General features: G+C 42.2%; 1 protein-coding gene across 1 annotated transcript; it reads right to left on the bottom strand.

Moving 5' to 3' along the window:
* Nucleotides 1-17,863: 17,863 nt before the first annotated feature.
* Nucleotides 17,864-20,231, bottom strand: LOC123722368. Its single transcript, XM_045683917.1, has 2 exons — nucleotides 18,753-20,231; nucleotides 17,864-18,694 (listed from the first exon to the last, which is right to left on the bottom strand). The coding sequence occupies exons 1-2, from the start codon at nucleotides 20,229-20,231 to the stop codon at nucleotides 17,864-17,866; spliced, it is 2,310 nt and encodes a 769-aa protein (XP_045539873.1).
* Between the last annotated feature and the right edge of the window lie 1,252 nt (nucleotides 20,232-21,483).

Raw genomic sequence — 21,483 nt, 5'->3', positions numbered from 1 at the left:
TGTCGAGACCCTTGGTCCGTGGGGTCCTAGCGCTAAAAGTCTTTTTAAGGAAACAGCAAAAAGGTTAGTCGACATCACAGGAGACCGAAGAGCTGGCAGCTACCTCGGACAAAGAATAAGTCTTGCCATTCAAAGGGGGAACGCTGCCAGTATCTTCGGAACCTTGCCTAAAGGGACACCTTTTAATGATATATTTTAGTTTTTATGTATTATATTTAATCTAATATTTTAATTTATTGTATATAAATTTTTAATTTTTTAATAATAATGATAATTATTTATTATAAAGTTGATTTCAAAATAAATGAAATGAAAATATAGTCTACTTAGTACCGTGTGGGTTTTCATTGACGAAACATCTGTATAAAAACATACAAACATCCCTCTTAAAAAAACAGAGATCATTGAGAAAAATTTTGTAAGTGACATAAAAACGAAAGTAACGCAGAAATTTAAGATTTCGTAGTCACGATTTTTTAATATTTCGTGATATAAATTACCTCCGATATTATTAAAAGCATTATTTTAATATTCATCATCATCATCATCATCGGTTCACTATACGTGCCCAGTGAGGGGTTCGGAGCCTACTCCAAGTTAGGGGTGACAAGGACATAGTCAACCACATATGTAAATTGTAAATTGAAAATCGAAAAACACTTTGGTACATGGTGGGATTCGAACCTAGGACTTGCAGATTATAAGTTAAGTGTTTAATCCCTGGGCCACCGACGGTCTCTTTTAATATTCAATAAAGGTATAATCATAAAAAAACAATGTCATAATATCAAAAGACAATTTCGTACTCCTTGAAAAAGTAATAAACATTTTGTTAAAGTGGATACGATCGTTGAATTCAATCACATTTTTTTACTGGACAAGTTATTTAAATTTTCCTGTCATACTTTTTAACATCTTCATTTAGGGCCGCTGTACACGGACAGCTTCAAGCAGTTGACAGCGGGTACGTCTGCCCTTAATGTTTCCTTGTAACTACGCTACATATTTATAAATTAAAAAATTAAAATATTTAAGATGATTTATACATATTTTAATTATATTTTACATTTATTATAAGGTGGCCAATAAGCAGGCGCAAACGAACAAGCGGCGACCTGAATTCGCCGAAACAGCGAAGCGATCGCTGTCCATAGACATCTGCAATTACAGATGCGTTGCCTACCTTTATAAAAGAAAATCAATTAAGATATTAGATTAGAAGCTATAATGTTGTCAAAATTGACCTTTAAATCCTTCACCTCGGTTTCTCATAGTTGAGTTCCATTCATTCTATTCAGATCTTTCATGCCTTTAGAAAGCTAGGTTAAATTATTCAAAAGCCAAAATCTTTGTACATATATATGTACCTTTTCAAGACCATTGACTTCCTAATTTAATTACTTTCAGTGTAATTATTTAATCTTTATTTATTAGAACTACGTATGTCTTTGTTTCAGACAAAGACATTTCACATATATATTTCAATAAACAGGACATTACGAACTTAACCGTACTCTCAAAAAACTCTACTACAGGTAGAGTTTTGGTTATTTTGCGTGTCACTTGTGACTGACAGCGGTGACAATTATTTTCTATTATGTTTAAAATATTTAAAGTGCTTGTGATGTTCACTCTGTAACTATTATACTCTTTGGTTTCAGAGTACTAGATAACTACGATACTGGCTATTGTAGTCGTGGGTTTTCATTGCTTTTACATCTGTACAATAAAATAGTTAGTGATAATCAGGGACGCTAGGTCTCTGACTTTCACTAATGAATAATAGAGATGAATTTTAATTAATGTTTCTACAGTGGAAACTCACGGTTAATTCGTCACTAATGTACATAGTTGTTGCATCTAATGTCTTTCTTCTTCAATATATTAAAAATATCAGATATAAATCTTCAGTATTTTCTAAGAAATTCGATAACATTTTATCTTTCAAAAGACTATTATTATGTAGAAGTAAAAAATTCTTTTAACGTTTTCAAAACACGTTGCAAATGAGCTGTAGGAATATGCTGCGAAATTTTAACCAGGATATAAATTACACGCTGGCGTTTTAAAAAATTCAAAGCAAAGGCAAAGAACTGCAAGAAGTTCAACATGCTTTATCTTACTTTATATTTACGAAATCAATAAGTGTTGTTTTCATTGTTATTTTGAAAAAGCACAAACCGTCCACTCTTTTTTATTTGATTTCAATTGGTCTATTCAATATTTACTTTGTTCTGTTCGCAAATAAACGAATATTGAAAAATTTTGTTGTACAAACTGTACAATTTATAGAGTGACAAGATTTTATTCAATTTATTCAAAAATATACCCTTCGGATGAAAATACGTTTTTATATTTCATGGAATATTTAAAAGTAAAATGTTGTGACATGATTGTAGTCCTTCTACTAAAAATTAATTACAAAACTATTATGTTTATCGAACTATATGGACATCACCAGAAGACATTCAACGTGGAATAGACAGGACAAAGTAAACGTAATGTAATTGACATCTTGTTACAACTGGGTATCTAGCGAGCGTATCACCATCTCAAAGGCCGGCAACTGATGGTATTCATCCATCATCTATGGTTCCTCTGTTATTTCAGATGTTCATGGGCGTCGATGAACACCTTATTAGTCCCGCTGTTCGTTTGCCCCTTTATCTTATCTATCTATCTATATATATAAAAGAAAGTCGTGTTAGTTACACCATTTATAACTCAAGAACGGCTGAATCGATTTGACTGAAAATTGGTGGGCAGGTAGCTTAGAACCAGGAATAGGACATAGGATAATTTTTACCCCGTTTTCTTTTTTTTTTTTATTCTGCGCGGACGGAGTCGCGGGAAAAAGCTAGTCTTATATAAAAGATAACACATCTGCAATAGTTAATCTGCAATAGTTAAGTGTTTGTAGGCGAAATATTTCGATTGTCCGCTCTATTATTTATTTGAATATCTACAATATATGCGAATGAGAATTCTTATTTATCCCACGTATTCAGTCAAATTTAATTTAATCTTATATAAGAAGAATCAGAATGCTAGATTATAAATAGATGAGAGAGAATAGAATGCAATATCGCATCGGAACCTTCAAGATATTTTCAATAATAACGCGTAAAGAAATTCCTACTTCATTGTAAGGATTTCATTATCAGTATTCAATAATTTCATTAAGAGTAATATTGTAATTTATATTCAAGATTAATTCTGAATCAACAAAGGGAATTAATCTATACATCATCATCAGCTCACTATACGTGCCAACTAAGGGGCTCGGAACCTACCCCAAGTTAAGTGTGACTAGCCCATTTTTTTTTTCGTTTTTTTCAGAGGGGAATGCTTTATGCATACTCCGCGCCCCGGGGAAGGCGCGGTAGTTATATGGGATTCTCTTCCAGATGGGAAGCATACCCACTAAACACCTCTGTTCCTCCAACGCATAATGGAGGGGCTGCGGGCACGCTTTCGCTTTCGTCCGCAACCCAAAATGAAGTTTGGGATTCGAACCGTCAAAACTGCGTATTTCAGCGAATAGTTAAGCCATAAGGCCAAACTGGCATCTAAGTGTGACTAGGTCATAGTCAACCACAGCCAAGTGCGGGTTGACTTCACACATGTTTTTGAATTTCTTCTCAGATATGTGCAGTCGAAATGTACATATGTATAAATCGAGAATCGAAAAATACATTGGTACATGGCGGGATTCGAACCCAGGACCTGCAGATTGCTAGTCAAGTGCTTAACCCCTGAGCCACCGAGACGCTCAATCTATACAAATCTATAAAATTGGAGTGTCTGTATGTAACACAGTAAAAAAACATATTTCGCAAACAATATATATTTGCGTCGTTTGTCTCTTAGCCCGTAAGTCCACGTTAGTACCGGAAGGCTGATTTTGACGGGATTTCGATGCACGCTGACATATTATAATCTACTTTATTTAAATCTGTAGTGACGAAGTCGGCGCTAGTTAACACATAAACCAATAATCATGACTAACTGTACCCCTAAAACTTCAGGGAAGAATACGAGTCGAATAATTTCAATATCGGACAATCCATTTAAAGCAGAAAAGAGGTTTTATTAAGTCGAGTAAACAAAAGTTTTTTTTCTTTTTTAACATGTTAATTTATGCCTGAGTCCGAAATTAGATCGTTCCGATTAATATATCATAGCAAATTGATATCAATTTTCTTTTGTATAATTAATCAATGTACGCATGGAGCGCTCGGCGCCGCCGCTCAATTAATTAAAATGTTTTCCTTTCAACATTTGCGTACGTGTAATCGATTATCGAATCCTCGAGACATTCAAAATTAATTTTAAAATATCATCACCATCAGCTCACTATACGTCTCACAATCCTAAGTTAGAGGTAACTATACCATTCCTTCTCAGATTTGTGCAGGTTGCATCACGATGATTTCCTTCATTGTAAGAACGACAGATAAACGTACATTTTTATTTTTTTTATTCCAAAAGGTGGCAAACGAGCAAACGGCCACCTAAATTCGCTGAAATAGCGAGGCGACCGTTGCCCATAAACATCCGAAAATGCAGACGCGTTGCCTACCTTTAATCAACGGAGAAGGGGACGCACAGGAAGAGAATATTTCCCCTTCCTTTGCGTCCCCTCTTCTGTCAAATCCACTTCCCCTTCCCATCCTTTCCTAATAGGAGAAGGGTGGGAAGGGAAAGAGGACTTAAATTAGGCCTCCGGCACCACGCTCATGAGACGAAACGCGGAATTGCTTTCTCTTGACGCCTGTCTTCTGTGTGGTCGTGGTATTGCACCGGTCGATCCGGCTTATTCGTGCACCCAACAAATATTGTTGTTGCGGGATCTACCACTGTTATACATTTGTAAATCTAAAATCAAAAAAACTTGGTGGATGTCAAAGATTAGCAAGTTTTATAAAAAAGAATATATTCAACCCAAAAATCGAACATTATATTTTTTCTAATCTATTTTGTCTTTATTTTTTGAAATATGTGAAAAACATTCAGTCTGAATTAGATTGCAAGGACGAAAAAAGTGTTTGATTTTAGTTATTCCAACAGCTGCATTCGAACACAGCATCTGCAGATTACAAAACAAGTGCTAAACTCCTAAGACACCAACGCTCTTCATTTAAAATTTGCAGATTAATAAAAACCATTGTAATTTGCTTAATAATTTTTTTTTAATATTTGTCATTTTATAATCTATTTTCAGCCTGGATAATGTTTAAGTTCATTAGACCATAGTTCATTTACCTACAGAGATTAAAAAAAAAAAATCTTATTTTACATACTTGAGTAGTCCGCTCATATTGTTTCTATGAATAATGTACAACATGAATCTCAGAAAAGAAATATTTGATATTACATTTCAGATAATCTTATAAGTCTGGGCACAGAGAAGAAATCCCTTTTGCAGTTCGAGGGAGCAATTTTTCATTTGTTATAAATATTTAAAAGGTCTTTGATCGTAAATCGTATTTGTACCTTGGAAAAGTATTCTTACGAGTATGATTTGTTTACGACGAGCGAATAGAATTATTTTTTTATATATATAGGTATACAAAAGTTTTATAGACCATTTGATAGTTGTGATTTCGATTCAATTTTTGTAATTTATTTTTTTACGATAATCTTTTAAATAAAAACGTTAAAATAGCGTTAAAAGCTAGTTTAATATAAAGGAAAACGCCCATGAAATAAGAATATTTATCATTTAATAAACAGTTTATTCTACAACTTTAGAAATAATAAACATAGAAATACCGTAAGAAGAAAGTATGGCCTAGATTTTCATATCGCGTATAGAATTTCTAAGAATACTTCACTAAGCAAGGGAACGTTTACCACAATAGATGTCTTATCTCTTTGTAATCTCTTTCCTCTATCTAAATAGAAATGCGTTTTTGTTGAAATTATATAAGGAAAAAGGAAAGATTTTTAACAAGTTTAAATATGTATTTTACAGCGGTAGACTCTCAGCCACATCGCCGAGAACCGAACAGAGTGGAGAAACATCCTACGAGAGATGGTACAGAGGTGAGGTCGCGACCCTCAGGAGTAGTAACTAAGTACTCCAATAGTTGCCTGCTAAATCGGTGTAATACCACGACCACAGAGAAGACAAGCGTTAAATTGAATATTGGAATAGTTATGTTTTGCGTATACTAAATTCCAAATTCTAATCTCAATTCTCATCCCACCCATTGGAACGAAGTTCCTTATCGCGCGTTGTGAAAGGGGGCTAGACGGAAAAAATTCTTACGAAAAGTTGTCACGACACTTTTTGCTATAGTAAGTATGTTAACGACGAATGAGCGCTACTTCACCATGGCAACGACGTGACAATATATAACGAAAATTCATAGAAATAAAATGTACTTCTTGTGAAGACTTAAGTTTTTTATTCATAGAATAAACATTGGTTCCTTCACTAATTAATCGAAAGGAACTTCGTTCCATCCGGGTGTCCCTTGACACCTCTCAAGTTTTTTTTTTATTAGGAAAGGAAATGGAATTGACGGAGGAGAAGAAAAGGAAATTTTTTTTTAGGTAAAAATTATTAAAACGCTAGGTAACATATCAGCTTGGTTATTCGCAAACGTAAGGTAAATCTCCGGCGTAGAAATACAAGCTTCATTTGGTCGCGGAAGTTTAATATCCGCAAAACCTGAAGTGGTTTTTGTGTATGATTTTACAGATTCAAAGAACAAATCACGACCTGTTATTAAGAGGAGATTTTTACTTTAAAAACGTTCAATGTAATGTGATTTTTACGTACTTTGATTATTATTTTTTTTTGGTCCAACAATATTTGAGCAAATATATTTTCATCCAGGTCTTTCTAATAGGAATTAAAATTCATATTATTTTAGTATTCAATTCTTTTTTTTTTATTTGTTCACAAAAAAAAATTACACTATACAAGATTCATAAAAAGTTGTCAAACTGCACAGCGGTTTGATGGCGACAGACACTCATTATCTTATACTAAACCTACTTTTTTTCTTTTTTTTTTCAACTGAACAGTCCAAAAAGTTACCATTAATGAGATGCTTTCAAGTAAACATTTTACAACATTTTAGTAACACATAGTATAATTAATTTTCTAAAAAATACTTTTTTTTAACTTATTTCTTTAGCTACATCTCACACGAATCATCTTTTCACTTTAGTTCTTAATTTGAAACTTTATCTCTCAGTCGGTTAATGTTTACATAATCAGTCTCTTAGTGTGGATTTCCCTCATTAATATAACACTAAGGGTTAGATAATATTACCCTAATTGTGGCTGTCAATGTTAATATATCACCTAATCTTACTAACAAGTAGGAGACTTTGAATTCGTCGCGAGGAAGTTTGATTAAATAACATAAATTGTGGGTCGCAGTTGTTCAGATGCAGTTGCAAATTGTGCTTGTAAATTACGAGCTACATACTGATTACATTTTCAACCAATATACAGAGTGTTACTGAATATATTTAACGTGGGTTTCCATTGGCAAAATAAATAAATAAAAATTATCGCTTATATTTCACTGACGATTCATCGATTGATCCAACTGTTAGTGCAGCAGTGGTCTCTCAGTAAAGTTATCTTATACTAACCAACAAAGAGTACAAAGAGTCTTTTTAACGACCACTAAACAACTACTATGGGTAATATTTTTTTTTACATCATAAGGTTGCAAATGAGCAATTGACCACCTGATTCGCCGAAATAGCGAAGCGACCGTAGCCCATATACATCCGTAAAAGCAGACAGAGGATAGAACTAGCAGAAAGAGAATATTTTCCCTTTCTGTGCCTCCCATCCTCCGTGAAATCTACTGTCTCTTCCCATTATTTCCTTATAAGAAAAGAATAGGAAGGGGTAGAGGACAAAACGCGGAATTGCTTCCACTTCACGCCTGTCTTCTGTGTGGTCGTGGTATTTCTGGCGTGCAACCAATGTTGTTGTTGCTGGCCTCTACCACTGTTAAGACTTGTCTCATAGTAATAAGTTTAATATGTTTCACGTACATGACGCATTAAGGAAAGTGTTATAACTTATAAAAACGAAATATTATTTTGAACCATGTATTGAATTGTAAAACTACTAACGCATCTTGCAAGTCGATATAGCGTTATATTTAAAGTATTAATGCTACAGAAGATAGATATTTGTTTTAGTCTGTACTACATTGGTAATAAGATTACTCGTACTCTGAATTATGTTCGGTTGTTCGTGGCTGTCGGCCATGTAAATGTCGGATAAAGGACGGAGTAGAGATTACAAGGGAGTGTTTATAGACCGATGTGTAATGTGCGGCAAGCATACCCTTTACTATATTCATAAGTAACTGTCATTGTCGTAAGGCTAGTGATAGAATCTTTAGTGTATACTAGCTGTCGCCCGTGACAACGTCTGCGCATAATTGAAAAAAAAAAACTTAGTAAGTAGCCTATGTGTTCCTTCAGACTATGTTCTACATCTGTGCCAAATTTCATCAAGATCCGTTGAGTTGTTCCGGAGATAACTTCAAACTAACGTCCATCCATTCAACTAAACATTAGCATTTATAATATTAGTAAGATTTAGTATCGGGCTACTAAGGGACTGTTTATGGAACAGTAGCAGTAATTTAATAGTTAAAAATAAAGTTCAACAAACAAATTCATTAGCTAACCATTCTAAGTATATTGAAAATAGATATTAAAGACTTTTTTAATACTTTGGCTACTTAAATCCTAAAAATGTACACATTATATTTAGTTCTTTAATTTAGATTTAATTTCAGAAATCCATTCTAAGGAAGTTTTTGATTAATAATTCAAGGAAGGAATCTGAGTGATACAGATAATGTAGTATTCATTTATACAATTAAAATGGAATAGAGTTACTGTAGTATATTACAATACTGTGTAATAGGTAGCAGAGATAAACCTTCATTAGTACAAGGGTATTCAACTTACCGCGAAATAATTGGATAACTTATTGTTAACATAAGTTATTTCTATATGCCCTAGTTATACAGTTACACTGATATGAACATAACTTATCGTTGGTTTCTGAGACCAAAATCCCTGTCTAAAAAATATTGTTATCTTGTTGTTTTAACAAAGATAATGGGAGGAATGAGATGGAAATGTTTTAAACTAGGATTTCGGTCTTAGAAACCAACGACTACATACACGTCCTACGTTAATTATTTATAACTAGTGGTCGACAATAGTTTCAAATTCAAATTCACAGTCCAACATTTTTTGAAGTACTTAGGTGTGTACACTTCTCCTTATTACCTTTAACGCACTTTCTCATTCATCCGTAATCACGCGTAATTTCATTAAAGAGGTGTAAAGTTTTTATGTCACGTATTAGTAAAATGATTAAGCATGGAAAATATTATCCAAATATACAATAGGCGTGGGTCTCCACTGCAGAAACAGATTTACAAAAACATATTATTATTATATTGCTTTTAGAGCAACGATAATAAGTTTTGTACACTTGCTTCGTCAGTGTAAACGGGCGGTTAATTTATTTTCAAAACATTTTCCGAAACTGGTTTAATTTCCTTTAAATAATTGTATTTTATAATAATTGAGAAAGTTAAATTTGATTCCATTATACAGACTTTAATGGTACGTCAAAATAAATGTAAGTAGTCAACTTTGGCAAAGATATTATCTGCGATAAAAGTAACTTCTTAAATACTTTGAGAAGTAATTTATAAACATCTTGAACATAGAAACACTTTGACAAAAGGAACTTAGTTGTAATCAAGAATGTTAAAAAGTTTTAAATGAGTGTAAAGCCCTTCGTACACAAGGCAATTTAAAGCGTCGAAAAAATATGGTATATAGTTGCATAGCGAGAATTGCGTTGCACGCAGTCCGTCAGTACAGGCGTAGCAACTACGTGTAAACTACATAGCTCCGCCATCTTGAAAATTGTAGTGATTATTCTCATGACGATCTTGACAAACAGGTTGCGAACGACTGTCTTTGACGATGACAGAAATGTCAGCGACGAGCGCTGCGTATGTACATTATGATATGACATGACAGGTACATGATGTACCTGTATGACATTGTATTGCGTAAGTCGCTTATCGACTAAAATTGCCGGGTTTCGAAATTTTACGTTGTCTAGTGTACAAGGGCCTAAGAATTTTGGTAAATTAATTTGAGCCATTGCCTTACAAATATTATAAATACTAAAGTGTAGATGTGTGGATGGATGGTTCAACTAATCTCGATAAAATATGGTATTGATGTAGAACATAGGCGGGACAAATGCATAGGTTACTAATTGAGTTTTTTCAATTCCTAGCCGACGAGGTCGCGGACGACAGCTAATATCTCTATATTCCTAATTTAATCCATTTCCGTTGAACCGTTCTGGTAAAAATCCAACTATCCAAAATTTCCGTTTAAAAATTTAATAGTATAAAGATAAATTCTAATTTAATTACATTTTTTAAAAAGTAATTTTCATATTTTAAAAATGTAATAAAATGAGCAACCGGATTACACGAAAAGTGTGTCGTAAGCTCTTTTAAATCTACTCATTTTAACGCTCACTTTGTGTAGAAGCTGTGGCGGTCGGATAAACGTAATCTCCACATGATATTTCATGACGTTACAATTTCTGTAACTTGCACGGAAATAATTTATTAAAAACTAGCTTTTACCCGCGTTATAAATAGTGTAACTAACACGACTTTCTTTTATATATGTCGGAGGAAGTCATTGAAGGAGTTGCTTGTTGATTGTACCTTTTGTAAACCTTAATTGAATTTAATACGAATTTTTACATTGTTATAATTTCTAAAACATATTTCTGAAAACAAATTTGTAATTATAATAGAAACTAAAGAAAGTAGGAAGTTATCAAGTCGCCGTAGTCAAATGAATTACTTTGTACGCATAATGTGCAATGTTTAATGTTTATTGAAATTTAAAAGCTTTTCTAATCATTATCAGATTCTAATTTTAATTCGATTTTACTTTATTAGTTACGTTTTTCTTAGATTAAATAACAATATGATTGTAATTTAAGTAATGACCAAAAAGAGCAGAGCACTTGGCTAGAGTGTGGTCGAGGCGCCATCTTTATATAAGGTACAGTTGTGAGGGAGCTCGGTGTTGTTGTGTGGATGCGATCGAGTTGGATCCTTGAAGTTTGTTCGCTAGTGGTGTTAAAGATTGGTGCTTTGAACTCACTGCTCGGTCTTAAAAGTTATAATTTCTCTTTTCATTATTAATTATCGATGTACATTGAACTATTAAGTACGTGTAACCTAAAAATAACGCGTAACTGTGATTTTAAAGTGATTTAACGTGCTCACATTAAATTAAACATTTTGAAAGACTGTATAAACGTGTTTTGTGCCCGCACTTCACCCTCATGACGCCCACCAAGTCCGGAACTCCTGCAAATGATGTCGTCGAGAAAAGTATTTCTCCGACATATATATAGACTAGCTTTAACCCGCGACTCCGTCCGCACGGAATAAAAAATAGAAAACGGGGTAAAAATTATCCTATGTCCGTTTCCTGGTTCTAAGCTACCTGCCCACCAATTTTCAGTCAAATCGATTCAGCCGTTCTTGAGTTATAAATAGTGTAACTAACACGACTTACTTTTATATATATAGATATAGATTATTTTCAAATTTGTACATTGGATGTTATTCGTAAGAGCCATCGTAATGTCTGTATCAGAGTTTGATAAAAGGGTTGACATATTTTTAAGCTAAAATGTAATTGAAACACTGTCTAAATTTTTTATGTTAAGGCCTCAATGTTTTCAATTAACACTCTAAGTAAGATTATGAATGAAAATACTTAACCATTACCGGATAATTAACGCAACTGGAATATCGAGATATTACTGTATATTTCCATTGCAGTGGCACATCTATCCTACAAATTCTCTGTAAAAACTGATATTATGCTTTATTTTTTCACTCTTAGTAATTCGATACTTTTAAATATAAACATAAGTCTAGTAAAGTCGAGCCACCAATGTTACAATTTCTAAATTAATTATTAATACTGCGAACATACAACGTAATTGTATTATATTGAGATGAGAATGGCTCAGAGTTTATGTAAATTTTAATGGTGAAATACAAAGTTTATAGAGCAGTTGATTGGAAAATTATTATATTATATACCTGACTTTAATTGTAGTGTACTACCTACTTTAATTAGAGTGTGCTACCCTGCTTTAATTTTTAGTGTACTACCTACTTTAATTAGAGTGTGCTACCCTGCTTTAATTTTTAGTGTACTACCTACTTTAATTAGAGTGTGCTACCCTGCTTTAATTTTAGTGTACTACCTACTTTAATTAGAATGTGCTACCCTGCTTTAATTTTAGTGTACTACCTACTTTAATTAGAGTGTGCTACCCTGCTTTCATTTTAGTGTACTACCTACTTTAATTAGAGTGTGCTACCCTGCTTTCATTTTAGTGTACTACCTACTTTAATTAGCGTGTGCTACCCTGCTTTAATTTTAGTGTACTACCTACTTTAATTAGAGTGTGCTACCCTGCTTTCATTTTAGTGTACTACCTACTTTAATTAGAGTGTGCTACCCTGCTTTCATTTTAGTGTACTACCTACTTTAATTAGAGTGTGCTACCCTGCTTTAATTTTAGTGTACTACCTACTTTAATTAGAGTGTGCTACCCTGCTTTAATTTTTGTGTACTACCTACTTTAATTAGAGTGTGCTACCCTGCTTTCATTTTAGTGTACTACCTACTTTAATTAGAGTGTGCTACCCTGCTTTAATTTTAGTGTACTACCTACTTTAATTAGAGTGTGCTACCCTGCTTTAATTTTAGTGTACTACCTACTTTAATTAGAGTGTGCTACCCTGCTTTCATTTTAGTGTACTACCTACTTTAATTAGAGTGTGCTACCCTGCTTTAATTTTAGTGTACTACCTACTTTAATTAGAGTGTGCTACCCTGCTTTCATTTTAGTGTACTACCTACTTTAATTAGAGTGTGCTACCCTGCTTTCATTTTAGTGTACTACCTACTTTAATTAGAGTGTGCTACCCTGCTTTCATTTTAGTGTACTACCTACTTTAATTAGAGTGTGCTACCCTGCTTTCATTTTAGTGTACTACCTACTTTAATTGTAGTGTACTACATACTTTAATTGTAGTGTACTACCTACTTTAACTGTAGTGTACTACCTACTTTAATTAGAGTGTGCTACCCTGCTTTCATTTTAGTGTACTACCTACTTTAATTAGAGTGTGCTACCCTGCTTTAATTTTAGTGTACTACCTACTTTAATTAGAGTGTGCTACCCTGCTTTCATTTTAGTGTACTACCTACTTTAATTAGAGTGTGCTACCCTGCTTTCATTTTAGTGTACTACCTACTTTAATTAGAGTGTGCTACCCTGCTTTAATTTTAGTGTACTACCTACTTTAATTAGAGTGTGCTACCCTGCTTTAATTTTTGTGTACTACCTACTTTAATTAGAGTGTGCTACCCTGCTTTCATTTTAGTGTACTACCTACTTTAATTAGAGTGTGCTACCCTGCTTTAATTTTAGTGTACTACCTACTTTAATTAGAGTGTGCTACCCTGCTTTAATTTTAGTGTACTACCTACTTTAATTAGAGTGTGCTACCCTGCTTTCATTTTAGTGTACTACCTACTTTAATTAGAGTGTGCTACCCTGCTTTAATTTTAGTGTACTACCTACTTTAATTAGAGTGTGCTACCCTGCTTTCATTTTAGTGTACTACCTACTTTTATTAGAGTGTGCTACCCTGCTTTAATTTTAGTGTACTACCTACTTTAATTAGAGTGTGCTACCCTGCTTTCATTTTAGTGTACTACCTACTTTAATTAGAGTGTGCTACCCTGCTTTCATTTTAGTGTACTACCTACTTTAATTAGAGTGTGCTACCCTGCTTTAATTTTAGTGTACTACCTACTTTAATTAGAGTGTGCTACCCTGCTTTAATTTTTGTGTACTACCTACTTTAATTAGAGTGTGCTACCCTGCTTTCATTTTAGTGTACTACCTACTTTAATTAGAGTGTGCTACCCTGCTTTAATTTTAGTGTACTACCTACTTTAATTAGAGTGTGCTACCCTGCTTTCATTTTAGTGTACTACCTACTTTAATTAGAGTGTGCTACCCTGCTTTCATTTTAGTGTACTACCTACTTTAATTAGAGTGTGCTACCCTGCTTTAATTTTAGTGTACTACCTACTTTAATTAGAGTGTGCTACCCTGCTTTAATTTTAGTGTACTACCTACTTTAATTAGAGTGTGCTACCCTGCTTTAATTTTAGTGTACTACCTACTTTAATTAGAGTGTGCTACCCTGCTTTCATTTTAGTGTACTACCTACTTTAATTAGAGTGTGCTACCCTGCTTTCATTTTAGTGTACTACCTACTTTAATTGTAGTGTACTACATACTTTAATTGTAGTGTAATACCTTTTTTTTTTTTTTTTTTTTTTTTTTTTTTTTTTTTTTTTTTTTTATAGTCTGGAAATGCATTTACGCACCCCCTACGCCGGGCTGTGCAATGGCGTAGGGGAGTGTGGGACTCGCCGGCCGCAGAAGATAAAGACAAGGCGACCGGAATACCCACTAAAACCAGACTGCCCTCTCACGCGTTACGGCGGGGCCACGGGAAACGCGTTAGCTTACTTCCGTGACCCCGCCTGCGTTTAGCCCTTGCGGGCCCTCAACTTTGAGGCGTGGGGAGGAGGGCAGCAGCGAATTGCCGCCTCCTCCTCCCCACTCTTCTCTGCCGGAGCGGGGGCGCTAGGGGATCCCCTTCGCGCTCCCGCTCCCTCTCCTCCTTCTGCGACATGACCAGTTCACAGAAGGAGGAGACCGCGTTCCAAGACCTCTCACTTCCCAACATGGCGCGTACGACGCCGGGAAGTGAGAGGTCGCCACCTATCGCCGCCACCAGAGTGCGGCGCTCATCATTCCAGGCGCAGCACATTTCGAGTGTGTGCTGCGCCGTATCCTCGCTGGCGCCGCACTCGTGGCAGCGCATCGTCACCTCCCTTCCGATCCGACACAGGTACCGTCCGAAACAACCATGCCCGGACAGCACCTGTGTCAGTCGGAAGGTGAGGGAGCCGTGGCTCCTCCCACACCACTCCGGGAGCTGCGGGCGTATGGCCTCTATGGTGCGCACGCCATATTTGGCGTGCGCTAGGCCTCTCGCCCACAGCTCCACGGTCGTCCTTCTCCTCGCCTCCCGGGCGCGGGAGAGCTCCTCGGGAACCGGGGCTTCGCCCCGAGCTCTTTGTCTAGCCCGCGCCCAGTAGGCTTCGGCCAGCACTCCCGCCTCAATCTCCCACGGAGGGGTGCCGGCCAAAACGCAGGCCGCCGCGTGGCCTACCGTTCGGTAGGCCCGGCACGCACGCGCCGCAACAATGCGTTGCGGCCTGCGGAGGAGGGCCCTGTTCGGTGCATTAAGGGCGCGAGCCCATATCGGTGCACCGTACAGGGCCATGCTCTTGACGACCGTGGTGTACAGCATCCTCGCATGTACACCCGGACCGCTGAGGTTAGGGAGGAGCCTCGCCAGGGCTGAGGCCGCGCCCACAAGCCGGGGGGTCAGCGCTCGGAAGTGGTCACCGAAGCGCCAACCCCCGTCGAGGACAAGACCCAAATATTTAATCCGGGCCTTGACCCCGACTTCCTCTCCGTTGACCCGGAGGGTGGCCCCCGCAGGAACCCTCCACCGAGGCCCTTTAAAACAGAGGGCCTCGGTTTTGCTGAGGGCCACTCGGAGGCCTAGTGCCTCGATCCTCCGGGTCAACAATGTGGCTCCGGCCTCAGCCCTTCTCACTAGACGGCTCCAGGTGGTGTCCCGGACGGCTACCAGCGTGTCATCTGCGTAGCAGATGACCGCCATCCGGGAAAGCACCTCTCCGCGGATGGCCCAGTCATACCCGATGTTCCACAGGAGGGGCCCTAACACGGACCCCTGTGGAACACCGGAGGCCATCCGCCTCTCCTCTCGACCGGTTCTCCCCATGTAGGACACTACCCGCCCTTGCAGGTAGTGTCCCACGACTCTCCGCAGGTAGAGGGGCACTCCGTGATATCGGAGCGCCTCCTCTATTACCGCAAAGGGGAGGGAGCCGAAGGCGTTGGCGATGTCTAATGACACCGCCATGGCTCCCTGCCCCTTTTGGGCCGCTTCGTCGGTGAACTTCTTCAGGGCGGCCAGGGCGTCCAAGGTGGATCGTCCTGACCGGAACCCGAATTGGTTCACCGAGAGCTGCGGCCCGTCCCTCTCTAGATGCTGGATGATCCGGGCAGCTATAACTCGCTCTAGTAGCTTCCCGGCCTCATCCAGCATCACTAGTGGGCGGTATCCCGACGGAGAGTCCGCGGGGCGGCCTTCTTTCCTGATAAGGACCAGCCGCCCCTCCTTCCACACCTCAGGGAAGTGCCCCGCTGCCAGGCAGTCCTCGAAGAGGCAGCGTAGGCGGTCCCCGAGGTGCTTCAGCGCGATGGCTTCCGCGGGCCTTGGAGCCGGCGGGCCGCCCCTAGCATTTCCTCCTCGGTTATCGGAGGAGGATTAGGGACGGCGGCGTCGTCCTCGTCGTCAGTCCTCTGTTGCGACATGCGCGGTGGCTCGAATGGGGGGCTGTCTGGAAATAGCCCCTCTACCACCGCGCTGAGGACGGCCGGCTCCATGGCCTCCGTGGGGGGCGCCGTTTTGAATTTGGCCCGTACCATCCGGTACGGGCGCCCCCACGGGTCCGCGTCCAGGGCCGCCAAGAACTCCGAGTATGCAGCGTCCTTGGCGGCCCCTATGGCGGCTTGGAGCGCCTTCTTGGCCGAATGCATTTCGGCGTGGAGGCGCTCCAGCTCGCCCGGCTCCCGATGCCGACGTCTTCGGCACCGGGAGAGTGCACGGCGGGCAGCGTTGCTGGTGGCACGCAGGGCCGCGAGGTCCCGCGACCACCAGTACACCCCCTCTCGGGGCGTGAGGCGTCGAGCCCTAGGCATTGCCGAGTCGCATACAACTGTCAAGTCCCGACGGAACCTGGCAGCCCTTTCTCCGACCCCCAGGGATTGAGGGGGGTCGGAGGCCCACGAACAAACAATAGCGGCCTCCTCTGCCAGGTCTTCGTCAAGACGTGACAGCTGCCACCTAGGGAAGACGCCCCTGCCGCCCGCCGTGCGGGTTTGACGTCCAGGGGGCGCTGTGGAGACCCTGAACCTGATGTACAGGTGATCTGACAGGGTCTCCACATCCTCCAGGACGCGCCAACACGAGATGCGCGCGCCGATATTGCGGGTGGCAAACGTCACGTCGACAACTGAGCCACCCCGTGCGCGCACACATGTGAAGGCGCTGCCCCGGTTCTCCGGGACCAGGCCAATAGTGAGGGCCCAATCCCGAAGGTGCGCCCCCTTGACGTCGGTGATGGGGGATCCCCAAGCCGCGCACTTAGCATTGAGGTCCCCCATCACGATGACCTGGGCTGGCAATGCCCTCCGCACCACCAGCTCCAGGCCATCCAGGAACCTCTCAAATTGCGAGAGGCTCCTGTTCGGGGAGAAGTAGACTCCGATGAGCACTACTTCTCCCCAGTTTGCCGCCACGTAACCCGCGCCCCTCTCCCTGAGAGAGAGGATTTGCGGGCCCGTTGGCGGCGCCACCATTCCGACCGAGCCCTCCGTGTCCCCGACCCAATGAGGCTGGGAAGGGATGAGGTAGGGCTCGGCCACGACCGCAACGGCAATTCTCCACTCCGCCAGGGCCTGCATGAGCAGGTCCTGTGCGCGGGCGGAGTGGTTGGCGTTGGTCTGCAGGAACTCTGTATGCAGGTGTCTGGGCATTTATGACACCTGCATACGTTCCTCTTCGGGCGGTTGCTGCGGCCCGGACGGCGGCTGCGCTCTTGGCGCAGGGGGAGGGCCGGTGGAGCGGGCCTTCCCCCTCATGGTGGGGGGGGTGCATTTAGCTCCCCCCATTACGTGGGCGTGCGGGCAGCCTGTCCTTTTGCACACGGCGCAGTTGACAGGCGCCTCGCACGCCGCCCTCTTGTGGCCCTCTTGGCCACATCGGAAGCAGAGGCGACCATCCTCCGCTTCCGACGGGCATAGGGCCCGGGTGTGGCCCAGCTGCATGCACTTAAAGCAGCGCAGCGGCCGGGCCCTTACCGCGGTGACGGTGGCCATACTCCACCCTATGGCCACCTTCCCTATCTGAGCGACAGCTTTCGCCGCCGCTGCCGGACATTTCACCAGGGTGGACCCCCCACCCCAGAAGCTGGGCCTGATTAGGCCCACTTTGACGGCCTCGGGGTGGCAGCCCCCGACTGTAGCCAATTTGGCTGCCACCTCCTCGCGCGTTATCGTCTCGTCCAAACCCGAGACCCGGAGGTCCGCGAGCTTGGACGGGCGCGCGATGTCCGCCCAGCTGCCGATGACCCTTGTCAATTCGGCAGCCAGGCGATCGGCCGTCTCCTCTGGGGTGTTCCCCCCCACCTCCATCAGCTTGGAGCCGGTCATACTTGTCCGTACTTTGACCGTCTCCAAGCCGAGGTCTCTGAGGCAGATTTCCGCCTTGGCCTTGGCCAAGACGTCGGTATATTTGGCCTCAGAGACCTGTCCTTCGGCGTTGGTGATCGTGGCCCCCGGTTTGAGGGTGACGGTGATGGCCGCCGTCTTGGGGGCCACGATCTTTACCGCTTTGGGGGGGGGGGGCAGCCCGCTGCGTTCTTACAGGATGAACCTGTGCAGCGGGCGGGGCCCTAGCCGGAGCCTTCTTCTTTTTGGCGGCCTTTCGGCCGACCACTTTTGACCACTGGACCTCTTCGCCCCCGGATGTTTGGGGGGCGGGTTCAGTGGCTCCGGTTTTCGCCTTTGTGGCCTTCCCTGTGCTTCCTCCTCCGCCAGCAGATGGAGGGGGGGGAGGGGCGGCCGGTCCGGTCTTGCTGATTTTCCGCTTCGGTTTCGGTGCTGGACCGGCTTTGGCCACAGGGGCCTGGGCCGGTCGAACCTCCACGGTTTTGGTGGCACTTGCCACTAAATTGGGCCGGGCCACAGGGCGCGGCGGCGGCGGGTGGTGCCTGTCCGCCTGGAGAGGCGGTCTGACCACCGGCTCAGGGGGGAGACGCGTTTCTAGGTCTCCTAGGCGGGCATTGACCATCCCGCCTACGGACTCTAGAAGGTCGCGCCTCATTTCCTCGAGGGCGCCCCTGAGCACGGTTTCCACGCTCTCCTCCCGGGCCAGAGGAGTCTCCCTCGGAGTCGCAGCCGCTTTCTTCTGCGACTCCGAGTATGCTTCCTTAAACGCTTTTAACTCCGCGCGGATGAGTTCGACTTCTCTCGCCAGTCTGGCGTTCTCCGCGCGGAGTCTGCGTTGTTCCTCTTGGGGGGTGATTGAGCGGAGCTCCTCCACCGCCTCAATCACCCCCTTTGTGGCCCGGTTTATCTGGCCCAATACGGTGCCCTTAATATTACCGCTTTTCTTCACCTCCCCCTGAATGGCGGCCACATTCAGGAGGGCTTTAGCGGCAAGGGCCTCAATAGTTGCCGCCGCCGGCTGGGAGCACCTCGGCTCCGATGGGTCCCTGGGCGGGAGGCAAGGAGGACGGTAGGGGGGGGGGTTCGAGCCGCCTGCTCCACTCTCCCTCTCCTCCGCCATCTGTGCTCTTGCCTCCTGTAGATAGGTGGTGTGGGCCCCTGGTCTTCTAGGACGGCCTCTTGCCGCCGTGGACACTTTCACGGCGACCGGGGTCGCCGCTTCGTCACCTTTGAGTGCCCTCTTTTTCGGCATTTTGGCCGCAAATCGGAGGACAATCCTCGGCGTCGTAGAGGCGGTCTTCTTCCCTTCCTCTGCGTCCTTTATTCCTTCGACGGTGCTATCCGAGTCTGAGGAAGATAGTCCGGATATCCCAGACATCCTGGAAATCTCGGACACCGATTGATGTTCGGCGTCGCTCGACTCATCTTCCTCTGCTTGGTCTTTCCCTGTCTTTTCTCCTCCTCTCTTTGTCCACTCTTTCCTTCCTTTCCTGATCGACAAATCCGATTCGCTTGCTAAGGTCAGTTCCGTTTTGCGTGCAGTGGTCGTGTGGCATCCTTTGGCCCCCCCAGAATACGAGGGCCGGCCAGAGGTCAGGTTGACCTCTGGGAGGGATTCTCCGCTGACGTAGCCAGCGGTACCCTCCTGGGGTAATTCTGTTTTGGAGTCTGCCATTTCATTTTTTGTCCGGCGTTGTCGGACACCGGAAGCCGCCTTTGTACTACAGGGTGAGGTCCCCTAGCCATGAAGCGCGGCCTTGAAGGCCGCCATACTCCGACCGAAGTCCACTGCCTTTTAACGTGTTGCCGCACGCCCTCGCCGATGTTCCGCAGGCCTGCCCGGTATGGGTGGCCCTATCCGGTATAGCCCTACGGAACATCCACCTCCTCCTCAGGGTAATTTTTTATAGAGGTTTTCTTCCTCGCGGCCCCACGCTCAGTGCGCAGAGCCCCCGTTTCCGCTCAGTGCGGACTTACGGTTTACTTGGCGTCCACCGATCATAAAGACCAGTGGGCGCCAAGTGTGGTGTTGCCACCAGGGTAATTTTTTATAGAGGTTTTCTTCCTCGCAGCCCCGCGCTCAGTGCGCAGAGCCCCCGTTTCCGCTGAGTGCGGATTTACGGGTTTTGGTGTTTGGTTCGCGGGGCGAAAAAAGCCCTACCCCAGCAATATGCCGGGGCGTTCCCCTATCCACCACCCGGGGACGCGCCACGTCGGAGTTCACCTCTCCGCCCACTCGGACAACCGAGCAGGTCCGTGGTGTAGTGTACTACCTACTTTAACTGTAGTGTACTACCTAATTTTATTGTAGTGTACTACCTACTTTAATTAGCTTTAAGTGTACAAAATTATATAGTTGTTTCTATGTTTTCAAAGACAACGATAAGGATGGCAGTATGTTTGAAGAGTTTCTGCTGCACACACACGCTTCACTAATCGTTCCATTAGAAAAAAAAACAATCTAATAAAAAGTAAAAACGCTACAATTTATCGAAAAATAAATTAGTATAACATTAAATTCCGACCCAAATACACGACAACGATCGTTCAGAAATAACGTTAACAAATTCAATTACATCGAAATTACACAATTATGTTTAATTACGTAAATTACGTTCACATGTCTACGTTCAGAGGCTCTCCATTGAACTTTTAATTTGAAAAAAGTTAAAGAGATTGAATCTGTATTTCAGTGGTTCTTAAAGCGGTCTGAATGGATCTCCTGAGGTCCACGGAAGACCCAGTGCATGATGACGTAGTTGAAGTTTAGGACAGGGAGATGGTGATGAGTATCATAGATTATAAAGCTTTCTGAAAGTCTTTAATTAGATCTAACTTCAATATTTTTAATTTCTGTGAATTTATAACATATTTTACGATATTTTATAATATATCTATAATTATTTGCAACTCTTGATAACGTAGTT

The sequence above is a fragment of the Papilio machaon genome, chromosome 24, assembly GCF_912999745.1.
Source record: "Papilio machaon chromosome 24, ilPapMach1.1, whole genome shotgun sequence".
In the NCBI taxonomy this organism is placed as follows: Eukaryota; Metazoa; Arthropoda; class Insecta; order Lepidoptera; family Papilionidae; genus Papilio; species Papilio machaon.
The sequence above is the reverse complement of the archived record's forward strand: the minus strand, read 5'-3'. Positions and strand labels throughout refer to the sequence as shown.

What these genes read in the sequence shown, in the direction of transcription:
- LOC123722368 (XM_045683917.1), bottom strand. Translation starts at nt 20,231, where the DNA reads ATGGCAGACTCCAAAACAGAATTACCCCAGGAGGGTACCGCTGGCTAC. An exon ending in CCGCTGCACAGGTTCATCCT is followed by an intron (nt 18,695 to 18,752) that starts GTAAGAACGCAG and finishes GTGGCCCCCAAG; the next exon opens with ACGGCGGCCATCACCGTCAC.